Here is a 16,032-nt window from a genome sequence, read left to right on the forward strand (position 1 = left end):
CTGTCTTTTCCCTCAAATTATAAAATCATATGTGTAACCCGTGGCCCTGTCACATGCCTTATAAAATTTTACCCCACGTCTGGCTCTTTTACTGGGGAGGTATTGCTTTATGCTAAGTCTTCTGGTGAAGTGCACTAGTGATTCATCTACAGATATATTTATATCAGGGGTAAACATCTGCTTGAAGCTGGCGCAAAAAAAAAAAAAAAAAAAATTGATTAGGGGCCAAATTTTTAATTGGGCATTGTTACTGAAATGTAGAAACCTCAATCATCTTGTAACGGGTTCTGGGCATAAAAGACGAATAGACTGGCATGTGGTGGATAGATTGGGTAGACCAGTAGGCATGGAGTTCATTTTTTTGTCAGCCTCATGTTGAGGGTTAGGCCAAGGAAAATGTTAAATTCTTCCACGGTGAGGGGTTTCCAAACAAAAAGGATGAGCATATGAAGAATTTGGATTGTTGGCTGGCATATAGATTGCACTGCTCCACAATGTAGGTTAGGAGATCATCGGTAAAAAATAAGTGAAAATAATAAATTGGGGTTACATTTTCCAACTGTATCTGAGGGCCTGGCTAGGCTGTAAAAGGGGGAATTACAGGTTCTACTGACGTATCGGGCAGCCATGTTGGATACAGTAGAACATCTGGGAGGCTAGTATGGGCCCTGCCTCTTGTTGATGGGAGGCCCCATTGCTAGTATCTGGCCTATCCTCTAGGAATGTTGCAGAACTGCTGTTGGATGCCTGCCTATTGCGGCGTGCTGCGCTGCTGGTGGATGCCTGCTGAGGTATGCCCTGGAGTGCTGCACTGCTGGTGGATGCCTGCATATCGTCCTGGAGTGCGGCGCTGCTGGTGGATGCCTGCTGGTGGATGCCTCGGAGTGCTGCGCTGTTAGTGGATGTCTGCGCCTGCTCATATCTCCTGATCCCCCTTGTTAGGATTCTATCCTCCTCAGTTCAGAGCCACTACTTTCCACTGGCTCATATTCACTGAGTCTGACAGAGTTCTCCGCTACTCTTGTCCGGCATACTCTGGAGCATCTGGAGAGCCTCCTCGCTGCTGTAGAATCCTTTAGCTATGTGGGCAGATGTGCCAGATGTTGGCGGCCAGATGTGCCAGCTGTTGGCAGGCAGATGTGCCAATTGTTAGCAGGCAGATGTTCACTAGGATAGCGCTATGACAGGTGTTTTCACTGTGTGGACACGGTTTTGGGAACACTAGCTGGGTGATCAGTGGGTAAACAGCAAACAGCTAAAAACTCACTGATCTCCTGGCTGCAGCACAGATTGTCTCTTCCTCTCCTCACTGAAAGGCTCTGTGTGAGGAGAGGAAGAGATTAGAGCAGTTACAACTGCTCTCTATTTACATTACATGACGGCTGTGATTGGTCAGCCGTCATGTGATCAGGAGGGCCAATCACATGGCCCTCCTGTCATGTACACCTTTCCCGTCTGAGGGGCGCAGGCAGATCGGGATCGTGCCGCTGCGCGGACACGCGGCCGCGCAATCCCCTGACTGACATCACCCCCCCTCTCTGTTTACATCACGATGGCTGTGATTAGACACAGCCATCGTGCGGATCAGGACAACAAATTACAGTGCCCTCCTGCCGTTCCGAGATGCAGCGTGTCGGCGGGACGTGCGCACCCCCGCTCCTTCTGAAGGACTTTCAGGAACGTCCACTCAGAACTAGGGAGCGCCCACCCGGACGTATATATACAGTGGCCGGGTGGGAAGTGGTTAAACATTGGATATGTTTTCTATTATAAATAAAATATGGGTTTAGGAGATTTGCAAATCATTGCATTCTGTTTTTATTTAGATTTCACACAATGACCCAACTTTTTTGGTGTTGGGGTTGTATAACCAATATTGACCTATTCTGTAATATGAAAACAAGCTTTTTAACCACTTCAATACCAGGCACTTAGACACCTTCCCGCCCAGACCAATTTTCAGCTTTCAGCGCTGTCGCAATTTGAATGACGATTGCGCGGTCATGCTACACTGTACCCAAACAGATTTTTATCATTTTGTTCCCACAAATAGAGCTTTCTTTTGGTGGTATTTGATCACCTCTGCGGTTTTTATTTTTTGCGCAACAAATAAAAAAAGACCGAAAATTTTGAAAAAAAACAAGTTTTTCTTTGTTTCTGTTAAAACTGTTTGTAAATAAGTACGTTTTCTTCTTCAATGACGGGCACTGATATGGCTGCACTGACGGGCACTGATACGGCGGCACTGATGGGCACCGATGAGGTGGCACCAATGAGGTGGCACCGATGAGGTGGTACCGATGAGGTGGCACTGACGGGCACTGATGATGGGCACTGATAGGCGGCACTGATGGGCACTTATAGGTGGCACTGATGGGCACTCATAGGTGGCATTGATGGGCACTCATAGGTGGCATTGACGGTTACTTATGGGTGGCACTGATAGTTGGCACAGATGGGCACGGATGGGCACTGATAGATGGGCACTGATGGGCATGGATGGGCACTGACAGGTGGCATGAATGGACACTGATGGGTGGCACTGATGGCACTGCTTGTTTGCAGTGATGCCCCTAAGGGTGGCATTGCTGGGCATCACTGCAACATAATGGTGCCAATCAGTGCCCATTTGTGGGCACTGATTGGCACAGATTTGGCAACTGGGCACATGTGGATGGCCATGGGGTACATACCTGGCCATCCACATGTTGCCCCTTCCCTGGTGGTCCTAGTGGCGATCCCTGGTGGTCCAGTGTGGTGATCTGCGGGGGGGGCTGCGCTGATAAACAATCAGCGCAGACCCCCCCTGCCAGGAGAGCCGCCGATCGGCTCTCCTCTACTCGTGTCAGTCAGACGCGAGTGAGGAAGAGCCGATCAACGGCTCTTCCTATTGACAGCGTGATCAGCCGTGATTGGACACGGCTGATCACGTGGTAAAGAGCCTCCGCCGGAGGCTCTTTACCAAGATCGGTGGAGCGGTGTGCCAGACTGACACACCGCTCCACCGATCCCCGCGATGCGCGCCCCCGGGGGCGCGCTGCGGCATGTTATCCTGCTGGACGTCATATGACGTCCAGTCAGGATAACAGAACCACTTCCCGGACGTCAATCCGCTATAGGGCGGGCGGGAAGTGGTTAAATACTTGTGCAATTGCATTTGATTTCAGTTAACCTTCCATTCTGTGTTACAGAAGCCTGCGTTACGAAAGACCCAGCATCAACTAGGCAGATCATCTGCTAGCATATTAATAGCATTTCAGCTGTGTCAGATTCAAATACTGCAAGTACCAACATACTGTTGCTGTCAATATCTGCAGGTGTCAAACACATTATCATTCTGATCAGTCAGTCATGCTTATTGGAAATTATTGGAATGCGAGAGATATGAAATCATTTCTAAGCATGAATGTTGTTCTATCACATCAGTACACTGCAATAATGCAATGAATGTTCATAGCATTGAATGAAAGTGAATAAAATAAATAAATAAAATGTCCATGGTCTTATTCTCTTTAGAGACATAACTTGCTTTGAGTAAATATGTTGTTTTTGCATTGCCTTTCTTTATCATTATGGGTTGTTTCAACATATGTATATTTCTGAGGCACAGAGAAAGCTTTCATTTCAGGGCAGATGTGATTAATTAATGCATGTTTTTCAGTAGGAGCAGGGGGGAGGGGGTGGGGAATATCCTTACATTTCCAGAATTTTTTTTTTCATTGGCAGTTTTAAATTGATTAGCTTAACCACAAGTAATCAACCAAATATACAATTATCAGAATTTTCCACAGTGCATTTTCATATAACAAAGGAGAATGGTAAAGTCCAAGTCCATGTTCACCTTTCAGTTTTGGAGAGCTATTTTTCACACTTTTGTTGGTAGATCGTGTATCACCAGGGGAAAGGAATTTATCAATTCTAAATCATTAAGGTAACAGCAGGATAAGTTTTTATTTGGCTTTTTTTCTCCCCCTTGATTTTTTTTTTTTACATTGGGTCAGATTCAGGGGGTCTGACCCCAGCCTTTAAATGATCCTCAAACAAAACATTACTTAACTGAAGTTTTCAGTCGCTGTAGGAAGGAATGGGCAGCGTTGGATCAGCTTTGCTTTAAAGTGTTTGTTTACCCATTTACACAAGTCTATGCCAGCCCCTCTATTAGCGGCTGGCATAGCACATTATGACATTAGTTTTAAAAAACGAGCGCTGTAAATACCCAATATCAGCTGTCTTCAGGCCGGTCCCGTCACTCGCGGCCGCTATCCAGCTAAGATACGTCTTCTGAGGGAGGGGCCGTGATCTCCCTCTGACGTCAGCCGGGGAGATCACGTGGCCGCTCATCTCCTCATAGCTGCAAAGTGGCCGCGAGTCACATGACCAGCCTGAAGACGCCTGATATTAGGTATACAGCGCTCATTTTTTTAAAGCAAAGGACACAGTGTGCTATGCCAGCCTGAAATATAGAGGCTGGCAGTGAAAATTTAGCAAATTTATTTTACAAGAATAGAGCAGGGCAGCCTATCACAGAGGGAGGCACTTTGACCACAGTGATCAGGGCGGAGCTGCCTGGTTATCGTGGTCTGATTAGAGTGGGCATACAGGAAGTGGTAGGTTTAGGGTTTTTGTTTTTTTACAGTTTAGAGGGGGGCAGATTACACAGTACAAGCTCCGTGTAATCTGCTTTAAGGGACCAGATTCTGCATTTTGGGGGGGGGGGGGGGGGGGGGGGCGTGGGGTGTTAAACACTTTAACCACTTCCCACCCGCTATACATCTATCTTCACCAATTTATTCTCTAGGGTCTTCACTAAAGTATACAAAATATATATATATTTTTTGGATGTTTTAAATATTAAGCAACAAATGTCAGAAAAAGCCCTGGTCTTCAAGTGGTTAAAGATACCAATTTTTTCAGAGGCGTGTGCAAGTTTAAAGTGTTACTAAACCCACAACAGTAAAATCAGTCTGTATATGCAGTAAAGCAAGCTGGTTATACTAACTGTGGGACCAAAGGGGTTAATCCTCTGTATTGTGTAAAAAAGCCGTTTGTTCCTGTCTTCTCTGATCCTCCCATTCTTTTGCTATCCCCAATCTACTGATAGCACAGAGACCTAGGAGGCACTCTGCACATGCTCAGTTTGGTGTGGACTGCTGTATTTTTGTTTTGGGAGGGTACATGTGATCAACACAGAGCCAATCAGCACTGTCCAGACAGAAAGTCATGGGTTATGCAGCCTTAAACAGTCAGAGGAGAATAAAAACTCCTCACGCATGTTATGTTTTTGATGCGCTTTTTGAGTCACATGACCTATAAAAAAGCACACAGTTTTCCCGTGGCCATTATTGCCACCTTTTTTCTATCGGCAAAATGCAGATAACCCTACTTTCGGTCGATAGATCAGTGCATCCCTACTGCTATATACTGTTGATGAAAAAAGGTATTTAAGCGTTAATATTTACTGAAATAATTGCATTTCCATGTACTGTAAGAGACCAGATGTAGTAAAAAGTAATGGGGCCTGGGTTTAGAAACATTTTAAGGCTTGACATGCTGGGTAATTTACATAGCACAACCTCATCTTTTATATTTTACCAAAAACTGAGTCATGTATTGTATTTGTGTGCCCTATAATTAATTAGCTTTAATTTTCTTACTGAATATTTGTGCTTAAAGTGGTTGTTAAGCCACTTTCACGTCTTCATATCATCCCCTCTGTTTTCTAACCCTGTGTGCCTGTGTGAGCGATTTATATAAAAAAAGAGTCTGCTATACCTAATTTCAGACCTCTTCTTAGTGATCACATGATCGACTGGCTTTCTTCTCTCCCGTCTGATAGATGCAGCGGGCAGGGCGGAGATTTCCCCACTGAAATCACGAGAGAGACACAGACAGACCCCATCATGTGATCGCTGAAAAGAGCTCCGAAATAAGGTATAGCAGACTTTTATTTATAAATCATTAACACAGGGGCACACAGGATTAGGACACAGAGGGGATGGTATGAAATGTGAAAGTTATTTGAGTAGCAGGTGTTGAGGGGGCAGGCACTGTCACAAGCTGACAGGCAGAGAGGGGAGGGGGAGAGAGCACAGATGAGAAAGAGCAGTCTGCATATGAGGGATGCATGTGAAATCTGGGGTCGAAAAATACCTCAGACCTCACATTTACACTTAAATGCAATAAAAATAAAATAAATAATACATTTAAAAAATTTCCCCTTTAAGACCATTATGCGGAAGTGACGTTTGACCTCGCTTCTGTCATCCAATGTTATGCAGCCGAGTGGGGGCCATCTTTCTTTCACTCGGCTCCAGGCCTGTGAGGGGATAGGATCGGATCATCTCCACCGCTACCGACGGCTCAGAGACGACCGGAGCGTGGCGGGAGGAGGCACCTCTCCCGCTGCCGATAAAAAGTGATCTCGCAATTTGAATCTGTCCCCGAGATCGCTTTTAACTGAAAGCGGCTCGCCCGTCGTTTAAGAGGATACCGTGGAACGACGGCGTCTGGTCCGTAAGTGGTTAAAGGAACTTTTTTTTTCTTTTTTTTGGGTTAACAAACGCTTTAAAAAACCGTTGTGCAGATATTGTAAGAAAAGCTGGAATTACCACATTTTATTCTCCAGGGTCTCTGCTTTCAGAAAATATATACTCTTGTAGGAAAATGTATACACATTTTAGGCCTGAATTTTTTTTCACATGCTTAAAAATAAAGAAAAAAACATCTGCCAGTGAAAGCGTTAAATGGTTATCTATGCGACACATCGCCTAATTTCAAATTATTAAATTACTGCCTAAAAACTACCACTTAAAAGGCAGCAAAGTTTACTACTTTTATTACGGCAGGCTAAAAAGTTCTACTGGTCTATGATGTATAATTTGCTTTTGTTGCCATTTTCCCAACCCTTCATTATTTAGCACTGTTACACAGGATATCAACTACAATCATACCTCAATAAAGGAATCAATATGCATCATAAGAGCTTGTGTTCTCCCAATAATGAACTGGTTGACGCAGGCAACAGCATGTGACCTATGTTGAAAGAAAGAAGGAATACAAAATCAAATTCCTAGGCAATAAAAATGGTTTACGCACAGAACACACACTACGTAAGTATGAGATTGTGGAAAGAGAGGATACAAAGAACAGACTATTATTAAGATTATTGGAAATCTCAAGTGCCCCTAAAAGGAAGCTGCAACCTATGATGGCATTTGTGCATTCCTGATCCCGAACCAGGCTGCTTGCGTATATTCAGACACACAGCCTGGCTCGGCCACGCCCTCTGCTAACAGGTTATGATTGAGTGACAGATGAGTAATTAGATGGGGCAGTGCCAACATTAAAAAAAAACTTTTACCTTTACAATCAATTTAAGGAAGAAATGCTCTACAACAGCACAACTAATATGCATACAAATTAAAATTAGCTAGACAAAGCAAGCAGTGTTCTAATAAAACCATTCAGTAAGGTCTTTCCTACTAGTTTCATTCAGATTTGATCAGAATCACTTAATTAGCACGATACAGAACTTCTAAATGATTAGAACCCTGCAGCAGAGGTATAGTTAGGTCCATATATATTTGGACACAGGCACAATTTGCATACTTTTGGCTCTGTATGCCACCAGAATAAATTAAAACGAAACAATCCAAATGAATTTGAAGTGTAGACTTTCAGCTTTAATTCAAGAGGTTGAACATAAATATAAAAAGTACAAATTTTAGGAACTGCAACCATTTGTATACACAGCGCCCCCCATTTTCAAGGGCTTAAATGTAATTGGACAAATATGTATAATCATAAGTAACATATTCATTTTTAGTATTCTGTTGAGAATCCTTTACTGGCAATGACTGCCTGTCTGGAACCCATGGACATTACCAAAGACTGGGTTTCCTCCTTTCTGATGCTTTGCCAGGCTCTAACTGCAGCTGTCTTCAGTTCTTTGGTTGTGGTTCTTTCTGCCTTTAGTTTTGCCTTCAGCAAGTGAAATGCACATGCTCAATTGGGTTGAGATCAGGTGATTGACTTTGCTTTTGCAGAATATTCCACGTTTCCTTCAAAAGCTCCTGGGTTGCTTTTGCAGTGTTTTGGATCATTGTCCATCTGTACTGTGAAGCGCCGTCCAATCAACTTTGCTGCATTTGGCTGAATCTGGGCTGACAGATCTCTAAACGCTGCAGAATTTATCCAGCTGCTTCTGTCTTATCAATAAACACCAATGACCCAGTGCCACTGAAAGCCATGCATGCCATATAACTGCCTCCACCATATTTTACAGATGACGTTGTGCAATTTGGATCGTGGTTGTTACAAGCCTTCTCCACACTTTTTTCTTCCCGTCATTTTGGTACAGATTTAATCTTAGTTTCATCCATCCAAAGAATGCTTTTCCCAAGCTGGTCTGGCTTTTTTAGATGTTTTTTGGCAAAGTCTAATCTGGCTTTTCTATTCTTCAGGCTTATGAATGGTTTGCATCTTGTGGTGAACCATTTGTATTTCCTCTCATGAAGTCTTCTCTTGATTGTAGACTTTGACAATGATACGCCTACCTCCTGGAGAGTGTTCACTTGTCTCGATGTTGTGAATGGGTTTTTCTTTACCATAGAGAGGATCCTGCGATCATCCACCACTGTTGTCTTCAGTGGATGTCCAAGGCCTTTTTATGTTGCTGAGCTCTTCAGTGTGTTCTTCTTTCCTCAGAATGTGCCAAACTGTTGATTTGGACACTCCTAATGTTGCTGCTATCTCTCTGATGGATTTGTTTAATTTTTGAAGTCTTACAATGGCCTGCTTCACTTGCATGGACAGCTCCTTTGAACGTACAATGTAGGTTCACAGCAATAGATTCCAAATGCAAATACCACACTTCGAATCAACTCCAGAACTTTTATCTGACCACGCACAACAGCTTTTGATTCAATTGTCAAATTACTTTTAGTCACTTAAAAGGGGGGGGTGGCTATTGTTATAAACTAATTCCTAAACCTTTCCTCCAATTTGGATGTACATACCCTCAAATTAAACCTGAGAGAGCGTGCACTTTCAGTCCACATCCGCTATAGAACTATAGCTTGAATATGTTTTGGTAAATACCTGAAAAAATTAAAATTGTGCCTGTGTCCAAATAAATATGGACCCAACGGGAAGGACCTCTGTGTCCCCTGATGTACTTCAAAGAAAAGGATTTTACAGGTAAGCTGTTATAAAAATCATATATTTTCTTATCATACATCAAGGGACATCAAGGGGCACAGAGCCATAGTAGTTACTATGTGGGAGTCCCATAGCAATGCCAATTGAAGGGAGGGAGACACAACAAAGTAGGGCACCAAGAGACTAGTGGACTCATACTGCAACCTGCAGTACACTGCGCCCAAAGGCAATGTCCTCATGCCTTTTACATCTACTTGATAGAATCTGGTAAATGTATGGACTGAAGTTGCGGCCTTGCAGATTTAAGCCATGGAGACTTGGTGATGCACTGCCCAAGAAGTACTAACAGCCCTGGTGGAGTGTGCTTTAATATGAAAAGGAGGAATTTTCCTCTTAAAACCATAAGTTTGAACAATCACTTGATGAATCCATTTAGAAATAGTAGATTTTGATGCAGTCTGCCCTCTTTTAGGACCATCTGGCAAGACAAACAAAACATTTGTTTAAGAATCTGAGCGGTCACTTTCAATAGACCTTGACCGCTCTCACATCAAGAAAATGTAGTGACCTTTCTTCCACAGAAATTAAGTTCTGGAAAAAAAAATGAAGTCAGAACAATATCCTGGTTTAAATGAAAACCCGATACTACCTTCGGTAAGAATTAAGGATGAGGCTGCAATACAGCCTCATCCTTATGAGCAACCAATACAGCCCCTTAACAGAAAGAGCAGACAATACCGATACTCTTCTTGCAGAAGATAAGGCAACCAAAAAAAATTATTTTTCCCCTGTCAAGAGGACCAAGGGAATATCTTGTACTGGCTCCAAAAAAAGGCTGCTTCTATAAGCCAACAGGACTAAAATTAAAGTCCCAAGGGTTCAGGGGTGACCAAACTGGAGGATTAATTTGCGTTACCTCCTGAATAAAGTTACGAACCAGAGAGAGAGGGAAGCAAGTGGTTGATTAAAAGAAAGACCGATAAGGCCGACATCTGGCCATCGATAGTACCCCTGAATTTACAGAAGACATATGCCTTCCAGATTCTAGACTCAGGAGGCCGGCTTTCTAGCATTTACCCAAGTAGAACTACTGAGGCTAACCACCCATGATCTTTCAGAATGTGGGTCTCAATAGCCAAACCACTAAATTTAGCGTTTGTAAGGTAGGATGGAATACCAGACCTCGCGAGAGAAGGTCTGGCCATAGTGGTAGGGTCCAAGGGTCCCCCTCCGCCATCTTTACAATCTCGGCAAACCAAGATCTCCTGGGCCACTTAGGAGCCACAAGAATCACCTCCTTCCCTTCTTGCTTGATCCTGCGAAAAAGGCATGGAAGCAGCAGAACAGGAGTAAACGCATAGATCAGTAAAAAACTGATCCCACTGAAAAAATCAAGGCATCTGTTTTGTATGCCATCGGATCCCTTGTCACAAAATTCCACATCCGGAACTCCCCATCTTCTGGTATATCAACAGAAACATGTCGGGGTGAAAGAACCATTCTCCCAGGAACAATTGTTGTTGACTCAAGTATTCCACCTGTCAATTCCTATTCCTGGAATGAAAATTGCTAAATAGGCAAAGAATGCTGTTTTCTGCCAAGATAGAATATGATTCAACTCTTTCTAGGCCACACAACTTCTTGTGCCCCCTTGGTGAATGATAAAAGCCACAACTGTGGCACTGTCGGATTGGATCCTGATAGAACAATTCCGTAGATTGAGCATCCAGGCCTCGATGACCAGGCGTACTGCCCGAGTCTCTAGTATATTGATGGACAAGGTTATCACTGATTTGAACCATTTCCTTAGGAAAAATGTTTCTTCCAGGACTGCTCCTCAGCCCAGAAGGCTGGCATCTGTTACCACCTTCCAGATAACTGGTAGAAAAGATTACTCTTTTTGAAGATTCTTGGATATCAACCACCAATTGGGGCTCTGACGGGGGATAAACGCAATAGGAAGCACAGAGCTTGGGCCTTCTTGTTCCCAGTTGACAGGATACTGTTTTACAGCAGTCTTAAATGAACCCACGCATAAGGAACGGCCTCGAAAGAAGCCACCATCTTTCCCAATAAATTCATGCTAAGCCGAATAGAAGGATTCTTCTTTGACTTGAGTAACTTAATCAGTTCCCTTATGGAACTGATCCCTTCCTGGGGAAAAAACATCCTCTTTTGAGCTGTATCAATGATCAGCCCCAAGTACTGCAATTTCCTTGATGGATTTAGGCCCCATTCACACTAGCGCGTTTTTTGATGCATTTTGCATTTTGCAGAAATGCACGGGAATTTTTTAACATGGGTTCCTATGGAACATGTTCACATCAATGCTTTTTTGTATCTCTGCGTTTTTGGAAAGGGTCGGGGACTTTTTTTCATGCAAAAAGCAGCGTTTTGCATGTAATGGTTTTCAATGGACAAGCATCAAAAACGCAAGTGCACCGTTTTTGCAGCGTTTTTGATGCGTTTTTGGTGCGTTTTTGCCGTTTTTTTGTTTTTTTTTTTTTTGTAATTTTTTTTTAAGACTGTAAAAAAAAAATGAAAAAAAAAAAAAAAAAAAAAACGCAAAACGCAAATCGCGGCAAAAACGCCGCAAAAACGCGGCAAAAACGCGGCTCAAAAACGTGCCAAGCATGAAAAAAAAACCTCCAAAAACGCTCAAAAGCAACATGCATAGGTGTGAATCGAGCCTTAAGGAGGATTTCCCTAGGTTGAGAATCCAACCTAGGTATTCCAGGTAGCCAACTGCGGTGACCAAAGTTTGGATTAAGCGGGCTACCGAATTGTTCTATGAAGAGAAGATCTAAATAGGCTAGTAGTGTTATACCTTGAGCCATTACCCTGGCTAAAGGAGCCAGGACCTTTGTAAACACTCGAGGTGGAGTAGCTAGACCGAAAGGCAGAGCTAAAAACTGAAAATGAAGATTTTCTACCTTGAAGCGTACATTTCTGGTGAGCGGGGAAAAAACGGCACATGGAAAAAAGCATCCTTGATGTCGATTGACGCCAGAAGTTCTCCCTCTTGTAGGACGGAGACTACTGATCGGATTGACTCCATGCGAAAAGAACGGATATTCAAACCCGGTTTAGATCTTTGAGATCTAAAATGGGTCTGAGAAAAAAAAAAAAGATTTGAAAACCCTAAATCCTTGCTCTACCAAGGGGACCACCGATATCACTCTTTGATTCAAGAGATGATCCAAAGCTAATAAGAGAGACTTCTTTTCACTGGATCTCTGGGATCTGAGAAAACGAGGAGACGGGAACTCTGACATTGTTCCTGCCAGACACTTGAAAACTGTAGAAGCCTTCCCCCCCCACTCGAGCGAACGGGGGCACCCTTTCATAAGGCTTTAGTATTTTGTTTTGTGGGTTACCTCCCCAGGTCCTCTTTTGACCCTGGGACCCTGAGAAGCATATTTAAAAGAAAAATACTTAAACTTTTTAACCGGAAAAAAGGGAACTTTTCCCATTAGAATTTCTTTGGATATACTTATCCAGATTGTCTCCAAAAAAACGTTCCCCATAAAAGGGGAAACTGGCCAAGAGCTTTTTAAATAGCGCTTCGGCTGACCATCTTTCAACCATAGGATTCTATGCACATGTACCAGCCTTAGCATGAGCCGTGAGGCCTGGAGAATAGAATCTTTCATAGCGTCAACTGTAAGACAGAACGCTTCTGATATGCCGGCCAAACCCTGGGCCTGCTGATCAGGAATAAATTTGAGTACCTCTATAAACTGGTCCTTTAAGGACTGAGATACTCTGAACGCCAGCACAGGTTTGAAAGACTGAACCTGCAAGCGAAATAGTTTTTTTTAAAAGAAGGAACTCCAACATCTTATCTGTTGGATCCTTTAGCATATGAGCATTGTCTACTGGACAAGTCAGGTTTTTGTTTAGAGGATACAGCAGCGTTAATTGCTGGAACTGCCCATAAAACCCTTCCTCCATAGAATAAAGTATTGAGAACATTTTCAGAAGAAAAAAAAAAAAAAAAAACGTTTATCTGGGTGCTCTCACTCAGAATACATAAGCTTTCTTAGCCGTGAATGGATAGAAAAAGCATGAACAGATTGGGGGCTTCTAGTGAACCCAAAGCAGAAGTGGGCTCATTGACTGACTGCGTTACTAGCAGTAAACATGTGGAGCGGACCAATTCAGTAAGTGACTGTAAACAACCTTTCCTGCGTGCTTGATACTTCGCACGAGGTTCTTCGGAAGAAGAGACATCAGCCTTTTCCTGGTCCTAGAGAGAAATTCCATCTCTCGCTCCTTGTTCCTCAGTATGAGGGTCCTCGAGCAATGGACGGGGACCTATTAAGCTTAGTCCCACTCTGAGATGCGATTAAAGCATCAAACTTTTACTTCAAGCTTAAAATGGTTGAAGAAAAAACCTCCTAAAGCCCCATACACACTATCAGACTTTCTGCTGTTTTTTTCCTTCAGATTTACCATATAATATGAGGTCAAACCTTAGGAGTTTCAATTTGTATGCAATCAGGCAGGCCCTTGCACTACATGGTTTTGGTAAATCTAAAGACAAAAATCAGCAGAAGACCTGTGTGTATGGGGCTTTAGTAATATACACAGGGCCTGCAGTGTTTAAGAGCAGCTGCAACACTTGCCCCTCCTGACGGCTCACCTTGACCAGTCATATTACTCTCAGGGGAGGATGCCATCTTACTGGGATGGAGCTAGGCTTCCGTGTGACTAAATAAGTCTTTCTAGAGCCCTTTATTGAGGTGTCTTTACCCCCCCTTCTGCCATAGCCCGATACACAAAGCAGAGGTACTACCAGAAGGAATGGATATACTGCTTGAGCTATAGTCCAGCACAGTTGCTGCTATTAATGCCCAGCCTGATGCAGCAGTAAAAATGTGTCAAAGGAAATGCCTGTTTTTCAAAAGAAAAACTTAGAGCACTTCTTTCACCATGAAGAGGGGGGAGACTGTCAGCACAGGGGGGCGATAGATGGGGAGAAGAACCCCCCCCTCAAGCTTACCAGAGGTCCTGCTGTCTGCCTGGAGGAAGAAGCATCTCAGCTCCCCGACACAGCGTGTTCTCTCAGCGTGAGGTGGTGAGTGCTCAATACAGCCCCCAGTGGTGACACATCGGCATGACAACATTTACTGATCTTAAAGGAGATATTGATAAGAAAATTCAAAAAAATTTCTTAGAAAACTCCACGCATCTTTCCCGCCGCAGGGTTTTCTGTGGCAAACCAACAGACCCAATCTTCACCCTTCACGGTGGGTTCCATTAAACCTTCAGGAGCTGGGGATCCTCAGGAAACCCACTATCCTGGACCTGTAACAGCACCTCCGCCAGTAAAACTTTATGACCTTACTACCAAAAATTACTGGATCCCATGGTTCAGCTCTCTAAAAAGCGAAGCATTTACAGGCAAAACCATGTTTCTTCGGATACGAGGCCCAGGTACCATTCAATTTGGCCAAGAGAGACACTCTGAATGGATCCTGTCAGCATGGCTAGCCCCAGCAAGGATTGCTCCAGAGGAGCGCAGCACGGCACATCTTTACTTGTGACCAACACCTTAAATACTGGTGGAAAAACTGAGGTACTCCCACTAGTGGGAAGGGTTATATAGGGAGTGCACTTTTTAATTTAGGGCGTGCCAGTGTCCATCACCTGAAGGTGGCCTATAACCCACATAGTAACTACTATGGCTCTGTGTACCGTCATGTACGATAAGAAAAAATTATTTTTCAAACAGGTAATTTTTCTCCTTCACTGATGTGCACTCATAAGACTGCACTGATGGGGCCGCACTGATGGACACTGAGGAGGCACCGATGAAGCTGCACTGCATCTTAAAGCATCAGAGTTTCTCAGAAGATGAGCAAAGGCTCACCAATCTGTGAAAAGCGAAGTCTAAAAATTGTCAAACATTTTCAGAATAATGTTTCTCAACATAAAATTGCAGACTTTATATCATCTACAATACAGAATATCAAAAGATTACAAGAATTTGGAGAAATCTCTGTGTAGGCAAAGCCGAAACGCAATATTGCATGTCCATGATCTTTGGACCTTCAGACGGCACTGCATTAAAAAACGGGCAGAATTTTGTGATGGACTTCTTTGCACAGACTCAGGAATACTTCCAAAAATCGCTGAACATAGTTCGCTGTGTCATCCCAAAATGTACAGCTCATGTAAAAAAGAAGTCATATCTGAACATGATCCAAAAGATATCACCATCTTCTCTGGGTCAAAGTTTATTTAATAATGGTCTGTTGCAAAGTAGAAAACTGAAATTTAACATTTTTTTGGCAACCATGAGCGCCACATCCTGCCAACTAACAAGGAAAAGGACCTCCTGGCTTGTTATTAGCTCTCAGTGCACAGGCCTGCATCTCTGACGGTAGAGGCTGCATTAGTGCATATGGAATGCTGAATGATTTATCCAGGTTTTAGATCAGCATATGTTCAGGCAAGAACAGGACAACCTTCCTCTCACAAGAGGGGATGCTACATCGCAGTAAACATGACCCCTCCCGTAAAAATGTAAAAATGTAGTACTGAGAGCATGATCATAAACAGAGAGGGGTGGGACTTGCATCCCTCAATGGACTCCAAGAGCAGAAACTGGGGGCTATCGGCATCTTAACCCCTTTGTGCCGGCACTTCCCAGCCCTTTAGGAGGTTTCAGATACTGGGAGACAGCGTTTATGATCATGTGACCTGACATGATCGGAAAGCTCCCAATCGCAAGCATATCGGGAACTTTCCATTAGCCACCAACTGTGTCGGGATCACAGCTGTGTCTGCTAATTGGTGCGCAAATATGCGGCCGCTCTGCATCAAAGGGGCACCTGTCGAGAGGCTGCATATTTGCATACTGTCGGC

General features: G+C 43.5%; 1 protein-coding gene across 3 annotated transcripts in view; it reads right to left on the reverse strand.

The window, feature by feature from the left end:
* The window catches only part of TNPO1 (transportin 1), a 197,193-nt gene that overhangs the window by 76,202 nt on the left and 104,959 nt on the right, over positions 1-16,032 (reverse strand). For all 3 annotated transcript variants that reach the window (XR_012243279.1, XM_073624364.1, XM_073624357.1), the window contains exon 6: positions 6,951-7,032. Coding sequence is in view for 2 of the 3 variants with exons in the window: in XM_073624364.1 (XP_073480465.1) it covers positions 6,951-7,032 (82 nt within the window). In the remaining variant the exon portion in view is untranslated. The remainder of the gene's footprint in view (positions 1-6,950; positions 7,033-16,032) is intronic.

Source organism: Aquarana catesbeiana, linkage group LG01 (assembly GCF_042186555.1).
Source record: "Aquarana catesbeiana isolate 2022-GZ linkage group LG01, ASM4218655v1, whole genome shotgun sequence".
Classification (NCBI taxonomy): Eukaryota; Metazoa; Chordata; class Amphibia; order Anura; family Ranidae; genus Aquarana; species Aquarana catesbeiana.